Source organism: Phodopus roborovskii, unplaced genomic scaffold (genome assembly GCF_943737965.1).
Source record: "Phodopus roborovskii unplaced genomic scaffold, PHOROB, whole genome shotgun sequence".
Taxonomy (NCBI): domain Eukaryota; kingdom Metazoa; phylum Chordata; class Mammalia; order Rodentia; family Cricetidae; genus Phodopus; species Phodopus roborovskii.
The window spans coordinates 10,162,613-10,179,518 of NW_026126434.1; the positions used below are offsets into that span (position 1 = coordinate 10,162,613).

The window sequence follows — 16,906 nt, forward strand, 5'->3', positions numbered from 1 at the left end:
CAGTGAGTGATATACTGAGACAATAGCATCAAACAGCTTCTGCACAACCATTCCCCCCTTGTCTCTGCTGTCTTAGCATTCCGTTTATAATTGTTATTGATTTGGGAGAAAACATGTATAATAAAAATGTATCACACTCATCTGTGTTTGCATCACCATATTGGGAATGGTCACAAATATTCCCAATGGTTTGGCCCTTGGCTAAAAAGGTGAACTATTAGGAGGAACCTCCCTAGATACCTGATGCCCTGTATCCTTTCAGCTTTGCAGCTGTCCCATCCCATGATCATCTCCATTACTCTGAGTGTAAGTCCTACTACTTTTGGCTCTCATCTCTTGGCATACATACATTGATTAAAGTGTCATGCTTAAAGTTCAGCGGGACTCTCACAATGGGAACAGTGCATGAGTCTTTTTGCCTGTATGTATGCATGTGCACCATGTGCTCGCCTGGTGTCCATGGAAGCCAGAAAGTGACATCAGATCCCCTGCTGTGAGATGCCATGTGAGTTCTGGGAACTTACCCGGGTCCACTGCAAGAGCAACCAGTGCACTTAACCACTAAGCCATTTCTCCAGACTCACAATAGCTTATGTACCTCAATATACACACATTTTAAAAGAAAATTATTTTAAACATAACTATTTCCTGGACTAGAAAAAGCAGTTCCCCCCACCCCTTTGGTTATATCTTTGCTTTAACGGAGTAACATTTGAAATTCAACAGACATATAGGAAAAGGCCAAGCACTGTGAGGCATTGAGACCACACTATGTGAAACTTGAGGTGTCAAGTCTCTAAACTGTACAACCCACAACATTTTTAGATAAACAACATTTACTGCTTCTCCATCACATCTGATGGCCATGGCACAGCAGACGTCATCACTGTAAATCATGTCACATAGCCACTATAGGAGGTCACTGTTTCATTTTATTTCATTTTTTAATCATAAAAGGAGTATTTCTGTAATTCTCAATCTGAGTTGAGTTCCTGGACACTATTTAGGTATGAAATACTGTTCATCAATTTTCTCTTCAAACTGAATTTTTAAAAACATGACTTTTAAAACTTGTAGTAATGACGGGGGTGTGAGTTAATTTCAATAATGTTGAATTAACACGCATACAAATGCAGATATTCTCTAGAGCGGTAACAGCATTAAAGAGTGATTCCTAAAGAATTCATGAGGAAAGGGTAACAGGATTTAAGAGTCTTTGCAGGCATTTAAAATTTTCTGTAAAACTCTTTATCCCAAGACTCACCATCTAAGCATGGTACACAACTATACCGAATACATTGTTCTTTGTGGAGGTGGGGAAACAGAAACGTCCATTTTCATATAATAAAATCTTCTGATTGCTCTTGGTTTTTCTCGTGGAGCACCCTGTCGAAAGGCTTATAGTTGAAAAAGACATCATCGCTTTCAGCTGCTGGCTGGTATTCCCACTCCATGTCACCTAGGAAGCCACTTCCTGAGCCAGAGCCGGAGCCGGAACCAGAACCCTAGCCAGAGCCCGGGCCTGAGCCAGAGCCGGAACCCGAGCCGGAGCCTGATCCTGAACCCGAGCCGGAGCCGGAGCCGGATCCAGAACCCGAACCGGAGCCAGATCCAGATCCAGATCCAGAACCCGAGCCAGAGCCGGAGCCAGATCCAGAACCCGAGCCAGAGCCGGAGCCAGATCCAGAACCCGAGCCGGAGCCAGAGCCTGATCCGGAACCAGAGCCAGAGCCTGATCCCGAACCGGATCCTGAGCCCGAGGGAGAATCAGAACGAGGACTTAAGCCCATGCCAGAGCCTGAGCAGGAGCCCGAAAGAAAACCCGAGGCAGAGCCAGAGTTGGAGCCTGTTCCAGAATAGTCTTCAGAAACAGAAACGAAATCATTTGGACTCTTCTCACCCTAAAAAACAAAAAAAAAAAGAAAGAAAATAATGTCCAGATCTACTGATAAATAATGTAATTCCAATATTTAAATATAAAGAAATAAGCTATGCCTGAAGTAACACAAGACTGCCACTTTCAGCAGTGAAGGCTGCAGGATCTGAAGCTTAAAGTCATCCTTGGATCCATGGTGAATTGCAGCCAGCATGAGCTATCTGAGCCCTTCCTCAAAAAAATAAAATAAAAATGGGATAAGGGTAGGGAGAATAATGGGGAGTAGAGTGGGAATATGAAAATAAATTTAGGCACCCGGTTGTTCAAAGTCAAGAGATAAAACCAACTTCAATGTTTCAAAACAAAAAGCCAGAATAAAGAGACAACACACTGGTTAAGAGTGATTCCTGCTCTTGCAGAGGACCTGGGTTCAGTTCCCAGCACCACATGGAGGCTCCCAACCACTGTAACTCCAGTTTCAGAATCTGACACCTTCATCCATCTGGCCTCCCCCATCACCAGGCATACATGCAGGCAAACACTCATACATATGAAATGAAAACAGATAAATCTTGGGCTGGAGAGATGGCTCAGTGGTTAAGAGCACTGACTGATCTTCCAGAGGACAGGACCCACATGGCACCTAACAACCATCTGTAACTCCAAGATCTGACATCCTGTATACACACACACACACACACACACACACACACACACACATGCAGGCAAAAACACCAATACACATAAAATAAAAATAAGTAAATTATTAAAAATAGATGTCTTTAACAGAAAAACAATAAACCAACCCTTCTGTCTCCATGTTTGCTTATATTTAATCTATTCATTCACCCCCTCACTGATTCTGTATTTACCCAAAGAAGCAGACATAGGTAAACATCCTTCATTGTTCATATCACCAACTACTAAAATCCTGTGTGTGTGTGTTTTTTGTTTTTTTTTTTTAACGATAAAAACTCTTGATAGTTTCTCCTTAAAGACAGGGTACACCATGAAATCATTCTAGACAGATGTCACTGTTTCCTAATTGAAGTTTCCACAGAACTTCTCATGATCTAACATAGTGCTGAAATGAAGATTTGTGTTCTTTCTTTGTTCTTCTGAGATAGGTAGTATGTCATTTTGAAGGCCAAGCAGGTCTCAGGCTCTTGACTCTCTTGCCTCAGCCTTCTACAGGCTATACTTATTTACAAGTGTGTACCTACGTGCCTAGCTCTTTTTAAATGTTTTGTTTTTGTTTTTTTAAACAGGGTCTCATTTGTATATCCCAGGCTGGCCCAGAACTCAGAGATCCATCTGCCTCTGCCCCCAAGTGCTAGAAGTAAAGGTGTAAGCCACCACACCAAGAAGAGGTTATTAGTCTTGCCAGAACATAAACATTAAATCTTCTCTCATAAATATAAACTCTTGAGCTAAATGGGGAAGATGCCAGGGCTGAGTTCAGTAGGTTGGTCAGACACACAACTCATCCCAAAGGCCACACAAAAGCCAGAGCAGAGAAATGGTGTCACCCATCCTTGGCAAATCTGGACAGCAATCAGGAAAATGGTAGGGAGTGCAGGGACAGGAAATGTGAAATGTCATCAAATGAACCCAGGAAGCTGCTCAGCCCGATAAATCAGAGAGAGCTGGATGCAGAGGTGGCAGCTACTGGCATACAGATGGGACTGAAAGGTGTGGAGCAGGCAGAGGTCACCTTGAGGGAACACAAAGGCTTGTGACAGGGCAAGGACACAACACATGTTTAAAATGAGCAAAAGAGAAGGTAGCTACTGAAAGCCAATAGCCAGGAGAAGGTAGATGGTAGAAGCCTCCATAAAGGGGCTTTGAAAGAAGTGATGAGTCAATCATTTTTAAAGGCAGTGAGGTGATCAAGTAACCTAAAAATAGAGACACAATCAACAGAGGTGTCTCCATAACCAAATACTCTGGGCTGAGGAGAGAAGCAGGGAGTCCAAGTGTATGTGTTGCCGTAGGGGGCAAGCATAAGCATCCCTTCTAGGAAGTGCTGATGTGCCTGCCAATAGGGTGGCACACTCCTTTAATTCCAGCATTCAGAGGCAGAGGAGGGCTATGAGTTCACAGCCAGCCTTGTCTACAGAGTTCTAGGCCAGACATTCTTATATACTGAGATGACACCTTTTGTTAAAAAAAAAAATAAAAAATAAAAACAAAAAACTGATATAATGAAGAGCAGAGTGGGGAAGTAGCTATAAATGTACAATGTACAGAGTTGGTGGGGGTCTATCTAATGTGAAGAAGTCCTAGACTATGTCTACATACTGATGGAAGGAGATGCTGAACTCAGAGAGGCACCTGCAAAATACAAGTCTGAGACAAGGTGGTGGGTATAGGTTACAGGAAAACTCTGAATATTTAACCCAAGGAGAGTTGCTTAAACATGGAGCAGTAGAGAAGGGGAGTCAACCGGAGACAACAAAAGAACCACGGATGACCAATAGGCACCTTCCCACACTAGCCAGCAAGATGGCTCATTACATAAAGGTACCTGCCATCAAACCTGATGACTTACCTTCTCTTCCCTAGACAACAGGATATTCCTGTAAATTGTCCTCCAACCTCCACATATCCCTAGAGGTATGTTCACAAGGTAAGTGAACCTGCCCACACCCACACACACACACACACACACACACACACACACGAAAAAAAAAAGCAGGCTACCCCTAAATTGTAGATGACTTGAGACAAAGTCTTACTGTGTAGCCCCATCTAGACTTGAATTCATAACCATCCTGCTGAAGTTTAACCATTTTAGAGGAATATAGCCAGCTTTTGGTCCTTACAGTATTTATTTATGTATTATTGTTTCTCTAGAACATCTTGAGGGACAAGTCAATCACAAAGTAAAACTGAATAAACACTGATTAAAGAAAAGATAAAGAAAAAAAGTTAATTTCAGTATCTAATAAATATGTTTCAATTCAGCACAAACAAACAAAAAGTTAGCCCTGGGGAACACACCTTTAATCACAGCACTCAGAAGGAGAAAAACATAGGCTGATCTTTGACTTCAAGCCCAAGGTGATTTACATAGCAAGTTCAGAGCTAGCCAGGGCAGCTCAAAAAAAAAAAAAAAAAAAAAAAAAAAAACAGAAAGAAAGAAAGAAAGAGAGAGAGAGAGAGAAAAGTCAGGTTTTGGTAGAGCATGCCTTTAATTCCAGCACTCAGGAGGCAGGCCGATCTCTGTGAGTTCGAGGTCAGCCTGGTCTACAGAGTTAGTTCCAGGACACACTAAAGCTACAGAGAAACCTGTCTGGAAAAACAAACAAACAATAAAACAACAACAAAAAAAGGGCGACTAGACTTTCATATATAAATATTATATTTGCATAAATAGACTATATTCAATCACTTTCAATAAATGTTGGGAGAATAGTTCTCCCACAAGAAAACTTTACTAATACATAATGAACCCATGTGTTTTGCCACATCTCATGCTTCATTCAGCTCATGTGGCAACCTTTCCCTAATGTGAATTACAAAACCGATGTAGAGAGCCACCAGTGCCACTCCCGAAGATGGCGCCGGTTTCCTGTCCATGAGCCAGCAAGCCTCGGTTGTTTTTCCACCCGAAGGTTGACAATGCACATGTGTGATCCTCGTCATGGGGTGACCGTCACGAGCTTTGCGGGCTGCACCTATCAGTTTAGGACACGACTCCCTAAAGCATATGTAAGCAGTGCCTTTTTCCTCCTTTGGGGTCTTCCCTCAACTTGCTGTGATGAGCCATGCAATAAACATAGCTGCAGAAGAATCCTGTTGTTGAGCATCGTTCTTGCAGGCAAGGCGATAGCGCTCGACAAGTGGGGCCGAACCTGGGAACCTGACATCAACAGCACATGGGGGACCCTTCAGGAGACTGGAGAGGATTCAGAACTGTGGCACAAAGGTAACAAATAAGGTGAGTTCTGATAGTCATGCTACTGTTTGGGCTTGATCCTGCCATTGAAGGGTTGATTATTGTGCGTTTGGTTGCCTGCTTGTTTTTACTGTGTTTGTTTTGTTTTGAGGAAGCACATGATGGGCAGCTAAAAGCAGGCACTAGGCCATTATCAGATTTTCAAGAAAGCATGTCAGAAGCAGAACATGAAGAAAAGATGGGTGCACGTAAAAAGAAAAAACATAATAAAGAGAGAGTGAAAGGGCCCCGCGAGACGGATCCATCTCGCGGAGGAAAGAAAAAAACATCTTTATCCTTTAGAGGAATTGGAGGCTTTAGAGCTTTCCAGTCACCCCTCGGAAGAGGAACTATCGCCCTCTGAGGAGGAAGATTTGGAGGAGGAGGCTACACGATACGAACAGATATGGGCCAGGTCCGAGTCTAGTAAGAGCGAAATCAAGAGCAGAGCCCATTAGTCCCTACTGCGCCTCCTCCTTATGCAGAGAAGGAATGTAAATACTCCTTTTGCTCACCTGAAACCAGACATGAGATAACCCGGATGTTTCCTGTGTTCGAGGAAGATGGGAATCGTGCCCATCACCCTCTTGAGCATAAACAGGTTAAAGAATTGGTAGAGTCTGTTCCCACTTATGTAACGAGTACAGTTTTTTCCGCCTGCTGCCCGGTCTTGTCCCGCCACCAAGCCAGCCCCAAATAATACACAGAGACTCTGTATTTGATACAATGCTGTTGGCCCGGTTACTTGTTTCTTATCTGCTAGCTCTGCCTTAATTATTAACCCATTTCTGCTGATCTATGTATTTCTCTTACCGGGGAGCCGGCGGCATACTGCTTTCTTCAGACTCTCCATCTTGACCCCTCCTTACTACTTCCTATTTCCTCCTTGTCTCCTAGTCCCTCCTATCTTCCTTTCCTATTGGCCAACAGTGCTTTATTATTAACCAGTATGAGAAACATATACAGAATGACATCTCCCATCATCTCCTCTTTTCTGTCTAAAATAACATGAAGGGTTTTAACATTAACATAGCAAAATATATCACATAACAGTTGTCAAATAAGAATCAAAGTTAACACTATTTAGTCCATTAACATTTAGCAAGATTTGAAGAAAATATTCCATCATCTATCCTATCTTTGTGTGTCTAAAGTCTATGTAACTTATCTTTAATACTAAGGAAAACTATAACCATAACTATCTGTCTTCAACTCCTTCAAAGACCACAGAAGGATAGTATATAAACTCTAGAAATGACAGAGACAACTCACTGCCTGGTCACCCAAAGTTCTTTTGTAATCTTCCATCTTCAGCCCATAGGCCATAGTGTGTCTGGCAGACTCTTCAGCAATGCAGGAAACTTTAAACTGTCTTCTTGTATTGGCAGTTTGTCAGTCACTTTTCTCTGTGTCCTGCATACTGTCTCGCAGACTCTTCCATGAAGCAGGAACTCTGTAGCAATGTCCATCTTGAATCAGCAGTCACTTTTCTGTGGGTCCTGCATGTCCAGTATATACAGCAAAAAGTCAAACAGTCCAGACAAGAGCAGTATCTTGTCCAAATGGCTAGTCTTGCCATATTGGAAGTAAACTCCATAATGAGTTTCTTCAATGTCCATCTTCATCTTCCTTTCTGACGCAGGTGGTGTTGCCAGGAACAATTATGTCTCACTGTCACAAAAACCCTAAACCACTTTAAATGCCATATTCTGTAGGTCTTTGAAAGGTTTGAAGAATTCCTATCTATCTCAAATACATCTCTGTGTATCTTGAAAAACCTAACTAACTTAACTCTAAGCTTTGACTATCATAGGTAATTATCTATAATCTGTACTACATTATATTTTTATATAAACACAATACCTAAACAAGAGGAGAAATACACATCTCACAAAATTGACATTAAATTGTATCAATAAATGAAAATCCATTACAAAACAAAGTAATCATATCAATACCATAATTCCCTTTTTACCTTTAAAAATAATTGGCTGTGATCATTACCCATTTATAACCAAGTCCATTTACATGAAAACAAACATTTATAAACAATGTTTGGGAATTTGGGCGTCGTTCTTTCCAAACTACTTCCTGCTGACAGGGGGCGCTGTCATGGGGGGATCCTGAGAAGATGGCAGTAGTCTGCATGGCTGCCTTGTTCAAGCAGTTTTGAATGTTGGATCATCAGGAACGCTGTTTCAGGGGGCCTGGCTTGATCAAACCACATTAGTCTCGAAGGAATCCACAGCTTTTTATTTTCTGTGGAAACAAAAATAGAAATCCTTTTCCCCAGTAACTTGTCCTTGAACTTAAATGTTTGAGTCAAAGCATTTTTAAAATATATAAATTGAATTAATCCAGCAGTATTTCCTTCAACAGTTGTTGTTTCCTCAGCAGTCAAATGATATAAAGACAATATAATGCCATACAGTAACCAGATTCTCTCTGAGCTTTTCATCTTTATGTGGCTTTATTATTACTCTGTTTCTTTTACTTTTTATTTTTTGAGACAGAGCTTCTCCTTGTAACTCTTATCTGCCCTGGAATTCACTCTGCATACCAGGTTTACTTTGCAAATCACAAGAGATCTGCTTGCCTCTGTCTCCCAATTGCTGGGATTAAAGGTGTGTGCCACCACACCCAGTTCCTCTTTGTCTATTTAAAAACATTTTATTTTTCTCTCCCAAGCCTATGTATTTTTTTAAAACACACTGTAAACTTTTAGCACCTTTTCTTAATGTGAATCTGTCTCTACTGTAAATCTTTATCTTTTTCTGGCCATGAGTCTTTATCTGTTAAACAACAACATTGTTAAAATGAAAGTCTTTGTTTCTGCCGCAGTTTACCAAAGATGGTGGCGGGTACTTTTACCGCCAGCACTGAGAGCTGTGCTCACCACCTTGGTCTGCGCTGCCACCCAGAAAGCATTCTGCCGGCTTGGAGATGTGGTCACTGCCATTGCCATCTCTCATACACACCAATAAATTGTTAGCAGAGTTATTTAAAAGCTGTGCGGTTTTTTGCCGCTTATGCTGAGTCAGGAATCTTCCCTTAAAGGAGCCGCGCGAATATCTGCATGTCTCTAGCAAAGCAGAGTTCAACTGAGAAAAATGCTGCTACCAAGAAACCTTGCTTGTCTCTGTTCTTTTGTTTCTAAAACCCTTTTTGTTAAATTTTAAGTGGAAGTTCTTATTAACCACGTTGGGCGCCATTTGTAACGAGTACAGTTTTTTCCGCCTGCTGCCCGGTCTTGTCCCGCCACCAAGCCAGCCCCAAATAATACACAGAGACTCTGTATTTGATACAATGCTGTTGGCCCGGTTACTTGTTTCTTATCTGCTAGCTCTGCCTTAATTATTAACCCATTTCTGCTGATCTATGTATTTCTCTTACCGGGGGAGCCGGCGGCATACTGCTTTCTTCAGACTCTCCATCTTGACCCCTCCTTACTACTTCCTATTTCCTCCTTGTCTCCTAGTCCCTCCTATCTTCCTTTCCTATTGGCCAACAGTGCTTTATTATTAACCAGTATGAGAAACATATACAGAATGACATCTCCCATCACACTTATGGTATCAGCGCAAACTACACTCTGTCGCAAATAGAAAGACTGTCCGCAGTGGCCATGACTCCCTCGGACTGGATGTTCGTTGTGAAGGCTTGTCTCACTATGGGACAATACTTAGAATGGAAGGCCATATGGCATGATTTGAGTCAATCACAAGCCCGTGCTAACGCGGCAGCGGGGCAGCCCGCTTGGGCATTTGAAATGCTCACTGGACAAGGACAATGGACAAATAATCAGACAGTGTATCCTTTAGAGGTCTATGTTCAGATTAACAAATGTGCTGTTAAGGCCTGGAAGGCACTACCTAATAGAGGGGAAGTATCAGGGAACCTTACAAAAGTTCTTCAGGGACCAAATGAACCATTTTCAGACTTTGTAGCGCGTATGATGGAGGCCGCAGGAAGGATTTTTGGAGATCAAGAACAGGCTATGCCCTTAATACAACAACTAGTTTATGAACAATGCACCAAGGAATGTAGACAAGCCATAACTCCTTGGAAAGGAAAAGGCTTACAAGCTTGGCTTAAGGCTTGTAGAGAAATAGGAGGTTCTTTGACCAATGCAGGGCTGGCGGCCACCATTTTACAAGGACCAAAGAAAGGGCAATATGGCGGACAAGAACAAGACTTGTTTTCAATGTGGCAAAATGGGACATATACAAAAGAATTGTAGGGAGTGCATGTCAGGACCTAAGAGGATGCCAGGAATCTGTCCCCCCCCCCCCACCGATGTAAAAAAGGCAAACACTGGGCAAATGAATGTAAATCAGTCAAAGACGTTAATGGTAAACCGTTGCCTGAGCCAAAAAACGCCCTGTGGGGCCCCCGCCCTCAGGGCCCTCAAATATATGGGGCGACGAGCTCCCCCGAGCCTAGAAAGGAGGAAGCCCCACGGAGAGCCACTGCAGGTTCTGCAGGATTGGACCTCCGTGCCACCACTAGAATTGTCTTGACCCCCCCCCCAAATGGGTGTACAACCTGTTCCTTCTGATTTTTCAAGCCCTCTGCCAAAAAACACAGTAGGACTATTACTAGGAAGGTCATCTACCACCCTAAAAGGTTTAATTGTCCATCCTGGAGTTATAGATCAAGATTATGAGGGACAACTCAAGATCATGTGCTCATCGCCATGCGGAATTTTTCCCATCTCCGTGGGTGATTGCATAGCACAGTTACTTATTCTTCCTAGTTGTCATGAGGATTTTGGGGCCATTAAACGAAACAGAGGGGCAGAAGGATTTGGCCACTCAGATAAATTTGATTCTGTTTATCTTGCAGTTGATCTTGATACCAGACCAACATTAACATTAAATATAGAAGGAAAGAATTTTCAGGGGAATTTTGGACACAGGAGCTGATAAAAGTATCATTGCCACCTCCTGGTGGCCTTCAAAATGGCCAATAACCCAATCAGAACATTCATTGCAGGGACTAGGGTATGAAGCCACTCCTGCTATCAGCTCTAAATCCCTAAGATGGAAGGCACCAGAAGGTCAGTCAGGGTTGTTTGCCCCCTATGTTCTTCCCTTGCCGGTAAATCTATGGGGAAGAGATATTTTAAACGCTTTAGGATTAAAATTAATGAATGAATATTCCATCTCTGCACAAAATATGATGATAAGGGATATATACCAGGGCTAGGGATAGGAAAGCAGTATCAAGGCATTAAAGAACCTGTTCAAGTCATTTCAAAAAATGATTGTGCAGGATTGGGTTTTTCCTAGGGGCTGTTGGGGAACGGATGCCCATACCATGGATAACTGAAGCGGCAATATGGGTACCTCAATGGCCACTTTCACAGGAGAAATTAGAGGCCGCTTATCAATTAGTAAAAGAGCAATTAGATTTGGGACATTTGGAAGGATTCAACTCTCCTTGGAATACTCCTATTTTTGTTATCAAGAAGAAATCTGGAAAGTGGAGATTGCTTCATGACCTCAGAGCCATTAATGCACAAATGCAACTGTTTGGCCCAGTCCAACGGGGCCTTCCACTTTTATCAGCTTTACCTAAGCATTGGCAAGTTATTATAATAGATATTAAGGATTGTTTTTTCTCTATTCCATTGTTTGAGCAAGATAGAGCTAGATTTGCCTTCACTTTACCGGCCATTAATCATGAGGGACCAGATGAGAGGTTTCAATGGAAGGTGTTGCCCCAAGACATGGCCAATAGCCCCACCATGTGTCAACTTTATGTACAACAGGCATTAGCACCAGTTAAGGAAAAATATATTTCTCTAAGAATTATTCATTATATGGATGATATTCTTCTTTGTGGGAATAATGAGAAAGCTTGAAAAGGCTTATGCAGATTTGGTAAAATGGTTGGAGAAATATGGTCTGAGCATAGCTAGAGAAAGTACAAAGGTCAGAAGTAGGGCAGTTCTTAGGGGCTGTTGTGTGACCAGAGATTATACAACCTCAAAAGATTAGAAAAGATCAAGTTAAAACTTTGAATGATTTTCAAAAATTACTAGGAGATATTAATTGGCTACGGCCTTATTTAAAAATACCCACAGCAGAGTTAAAATCATTGTTTGATGTGCTTGAAGGGGATCCACAATTGACTTCATTAAGAACCCTATCTCCTGCAGCTGCGGAAGCTCTCCATAAGGTGGAGCAGGCAATCGCTGCAGCACAATTAGTTAGAATCTCAGCGCAGGAGCCTTTTGATCTTTGTGTGTTACAGACCGCTTTGCTGCCAACTGCAGTCTTATGGCAAAATGGTCCATTAATTTGGATACACCCTCAAGCTTCCCCAGCAAAAACTATAGAATATTATCCAACTGCTGTTGCAAAAATTGCCCTGAAGGGCTTAAAAACGGCTCTTACCCATTTGGGGGGAGTTTCCTACGCAAATTATTACGCCTTATAATATGGAACAAATTCAGACCCTATGTGCTATGAGTGATGATTGGGCAATTCTTGCTTCTACCTTCTTAGGAACTTTTGATAACCATTATCCCAAACATCCTTTATTAACATTTGCTAGAACACATCCTTTGATTTTTCCAAAAATGGTAAGTGCCATGCCTCTCCCTGATGGGGAGATAGTGTATACAGATGGATCAAAAACAGGAATAGGGGCTTATGTACATGGAGTTGTTACCACTCACAGATATGCACCAGACTCCCCACAAATGGTGGAATGTAACATAGTTTTGGAGGTATTAAAGGTGTTTCCTAGACCTTTGAATGTGGTCTCTGACTCTGTTTATGTAGTCAATGCTGTTAAAACCTTAGAATTACCTGGATTAATTAAGCTTTCTAGTACAGTGGCTGAGATGTTTAAGGAGATCCAAAAATGTTTATTAGCAAGACAATATCCTGTTTTCATTACCCACATCCGTGCCCATTCAGGTCTGCCCGGGCCAATGGCACAAGGGAATAATCTGGCAGATTTGGCCACTCGAGCAGTAGCTTTTGCTATTTTAGATCCTATAGAAGCAGCCACTAAATTTCATTCATTATTTCATGTAACATCAGAAACCCTGTGCAAGCGTTTTTCTATTTCCAGAGCATCAGCATGGGAAATAGTCTTGCAATGCAAAAATTGTTCTGAATTTCTTCCAGCACCTCATGTGGGCATTAACCCACGAGGCCTTCAGCCTCTACAAATATGGCAAATGGATGTCACTCGTGTGTCATCTTTTGGAAAAATGAAATATTTACATGTTTCTGTGGATACCTGCTCAGGTATTATCCATGCCTCCCCACTAACAGGGAAAGGCCTCTCATGTCATCCAGCACTTCCTCAAAGCCTGGAGTGCTTGGGGCATGCCTCAAATATTGAAGACAGATAATGGACCTGCATATACTTCTGAAAAATTTAAGCATTTTTGTCAACAGATGGGTGTCAAACACCTCACTGGTCTACCTTATAATCCATAAGGGCAAGGCATTGTGGAACGCGTCAATCGGACGCTCAAATCTTATCTAATAAAACAAAAAGGGGGAATAGAGGAAATGCCCTCTCTCCCACCAAAAGCTGCCATATCTTTTTCACTCCTTAAATTTTTTAAATTTGGATTTTAATGGTCATTCAGCGGCTGATAGACATGGCCTCTGGCCTATACCTCCAAAAGAACAAGTCAAATAGAAAGATGTGCTCTCAGGTACATGGAAAGGCCCGGATCCTATCTTAATAAGATCCAGGGGAGCTATTTGTGTTTTTCCACAGGATGGAGAAAATCCAATTTGGGTACCAGAGCGATTATCTCGAAGAGTGACAACCATCCCTCAAGAAGATGCTCCTGTGGCTCCTGTGGTTGATGATACTCCTTGTGAATCCTCCGCGAATATCAGCGGAACCCAGATGGGGAATACTGTCGGTGTTTCCTAAACCCATGCCCAGTCATCATGATGCACGAGTATTCCCACGCTTTTTTACAACTAATGAGAGATTAGATTTGCCTTTTCTTCCCTTTGATAATGATTGTTCGCATGCCCAGGAGGATCCCAGTTCCAGTAGAGGCTCCCAATACCTTAACCCTGGTCCACCAAAAACGGGATTTTGGCATCACTGCAGCCCTTGTGACTGCCATATCCCTTGCAGCGACTGGAGCTGCAACTGCTGCTGTGGCCCTGAACCAATCAGCACAGACAGCTTATACTTTGAATAATTTGTCGTCTGTTATGGCTCAGTCCCTTGATATACAGGCCTCCATTGATTCACAATTAAAAGGAGGATTGATAGTAGTCAATCAGAGAATTGATTTGGTGCAGGAACAAATTGACACACTCTGGCAGCTAGCCCAACTGGGCTGTCAATGGAAATATTCCAGTTTATGTGTCACCAATGTACAATATGAAAATTATACAAGAGATGCAAACCTTTCTAAACAACTTTTTCAGTATCTTTTAGGTGAATGGACAGGAGAATTTGATAGCCTGATGGACTAACTCCGAATGGCCATCGTCCATGTGAATTCCACCCGTGTGGACGCCTCTCTATCAGAAGGATCATTCTCCTGGATCTCCACCGCTTTTTCCCACTTTAAGGAGTGGGCGGGTGTAATGGGGTTTGGCCTGCTGTTATGTGGTGGGGTGGTGCTCCTGCTCTGGTTGGTGTGTAAGCTACGTGCTCAACAGACACATGACAAAGTGGTTATCCTTCAAGCCCTAGCTGCTATGGAGATAGGCTCCTCTCCCACTGTGTGGCTAAGCATGTTAAAAAAATGGACATTAATTGTCCAATAGGACAGCCCTTGCACCCTGAGTCTTCTATGACATTGCACCAGGTTAGGGTGTCCATTTTTTTTTTTTTTTTTTTTTTAACCAGAAACAGCCCTAACGCTCTGCGGGGTTTTTTCCCATTGTACGCAGACAGGTGCTTCTTTAGTTTAGCCTACTGTAATAAATTCTTCACGCTCAGGTTGTTTGGCTTAGCACTGCACTCCGGGTTGACTCTGGCCATGAGCAGCTCCGAGAAGGGCAAGTCTGGTTGCATATGGGTTGGTGGCCAAGGCCCCACCTCCAGGGAAAACATGCCGGACAGGTATGGCACTGACTTGGCTGACTACCAGGATTCAGGGTCATTACAATGTCCATCTCGTTACTGGAGATCAGACCACTACCCCTGCCTGTTGCGTTTATAAAACAAAAAAGGGGGAGATGTAGAGAGCCACCGGTGCCACTCCTGAAGATGGTGCCGGTTTCCTGTCCATGAGCCAGCAAGGCGCAGTTGTTTTTCCACCCGAAGGTTGACAATGCACATGCGTGATCCCCGTCATGGGGTGACTGTCACGAGCTTTGCGGGCTGCACCTATCAGTTTAGGACACGACTCCCTAAAGCATATATAAGCAGTGCCTTTTTCCTCCTTTGGGGTCTTCCCTCAACTTGCTGTGATGAGCCATGCAATAAACATAGCTACATAGCTGCAGAAGAATCCTGTTGTTGAGCATCGTTCTTGCAGGCAAGGCGATAGCGCTAGACAAACAGAGCTACCACAGCAGGGGGCTGAAAAGAAACAATCCAACACTTCTGTGAGATCAGACACAAATCCACTTACAGAACAGGATTGGTCATTGGAGGGTCGATGTTGTTGGATCCATCTGCGCTTATGCCACACAGAGATGCTATCAGGACTGCATTGTACCCACTGGTACCTGGCTCTCTATGCAGGGTAACCTGTTCAAACAAGGAACCCATGTGAACAGTAAGTATCTCTCACATGGCCTCATCAGAATGATTACATTCTGGTTGGGCAGTGGTGTCAACCACCTTTCCTCCCAACATTTTTGAAGTAGAGCCAAGGAGATCACTGTGAGTTGGAGGCCAGTCTGATCTTAGAGCTAGTTCAAGGAAAATTAGGGCTATTACAGGAAGAAACAATAACAAAAAAATTATTACACTTTGTATCTAAAAAGTTAGATTCATTCCTTTCCCCCTCCCCTCCCCCAAGATAGTCTCTATGTGGCCCTGACTGATCTGCTAAAACTTGCTCTATACACCAGGTAGGCCTCAAACACAGATCCTCCTGCCTCTGCTTCCCAAGTGCTGTGAGTTAAAGGTATGCACCACCACCACCTGACTAATTTAAATGTTTTATACCTACATTGCATTGACTGACTTGGGAGAGGGGAGCATTGCACACTAAAGCACACAACTGAAGGTAAAGAGCAATTCTTAGGAGTCAGTTCTCTCCTCCTACCACATGGCTTTCAGGGATTTAAGTCAGGTCATCAGGCTTGGTGTCATTACCCACTAAGCCATCTTGAAGGCCCCCATTTGGAGATCAGAGCTTCTTGCCACTGCTTTTGGATTTTTTGTTCTGTTTTGTACTTTTAGACAGTATCTCTCACTGTAGCCATGGCTGGCCTGGAAATTCTACATAAACCAGGATAGCACAGACATCTTCCAGCCTCTGCCTCCGGACTTTGCCTCATATATTTGGACTGCAGCTGCACGACACCTCTGAAAGTCATGAGATACATGTGTTGTGATGCACTTTAATGAGGCTGAAGCTGGTGAGAAGTACCACGCCACCTTTGGGTAGCTCATCTTCTCCCCACCCAAGGACATGCTAACTCACACGAGTGAAGCTCTAATCACCCAGCAAGGAGGAGCATGCTAAAAGTCCTCCTGCAAAGGAGGGAGAGAAGCTTGACAGCCCAAGATGGAAGAGGAGGAAACACTTCAGAGAATCACTTGTCACAGCATACGCATCAAAGGGTAGTGAATGTTTTGGTAGAAAGTATTTACAGCATAGGAAACATATAATTATGAAGGAGTATGCTGGGAGTATAGGTCAGTCATGGAATAAGAGCTTACTTAGTGTGTGCCAGCCCCCCAGGACTGGAGCCAACCCCTGGGATTCTCTCTAGCCCCCCACAGTATCTCCAATTAATTTCTTTTAATTGTATGAGTGTGTGAATATGTGAGTGTGTGTCCTCGATAAGAGCAACAGGCACTTTTAACCGATGAGCCACCTCTTCAGCCCATGTCTTTAACATTTTTTTAAAGACTTTATACAGAGTTCTGCCTATGTACGCCTGCACTCGAGAAGAGTAGGCTGTCAC

At 42.9% G+C, this 16,906-nt stretch overlaps 1 protein-coding gene across 1 annotated transcript; it reads right to left on the bottom strand.

The window, feature by feature from the left end:
* Positions 1–1,454: 1,454 nt before the first annotated feature.
* LOC127224044 (counting factor 45-1-like) lies at positions 1,455–15,501 on the bottom strand. Its single transcript, XM_051186808.1, has 2 exons — positions 15,397–15,501; positions 1,455–1,901 (listed from the first exon to the last, which is right to left on the bottom strand). The coding sequence occupies exon 2, from the start codon at positions 1,788–1,790 to the stop codon at positions 1,506–1,508; it is 285 nt and encodes a 94-aa protein (XP_051042765.1). The 5' UTR covers positions 1,791–1,901; positions 15,397–15,501; the 3' UTR covers positions 1,455–1,505.
* Between the last annotated feature and the right edge of the window lie 1,405 nt (positions 15,502–16,906).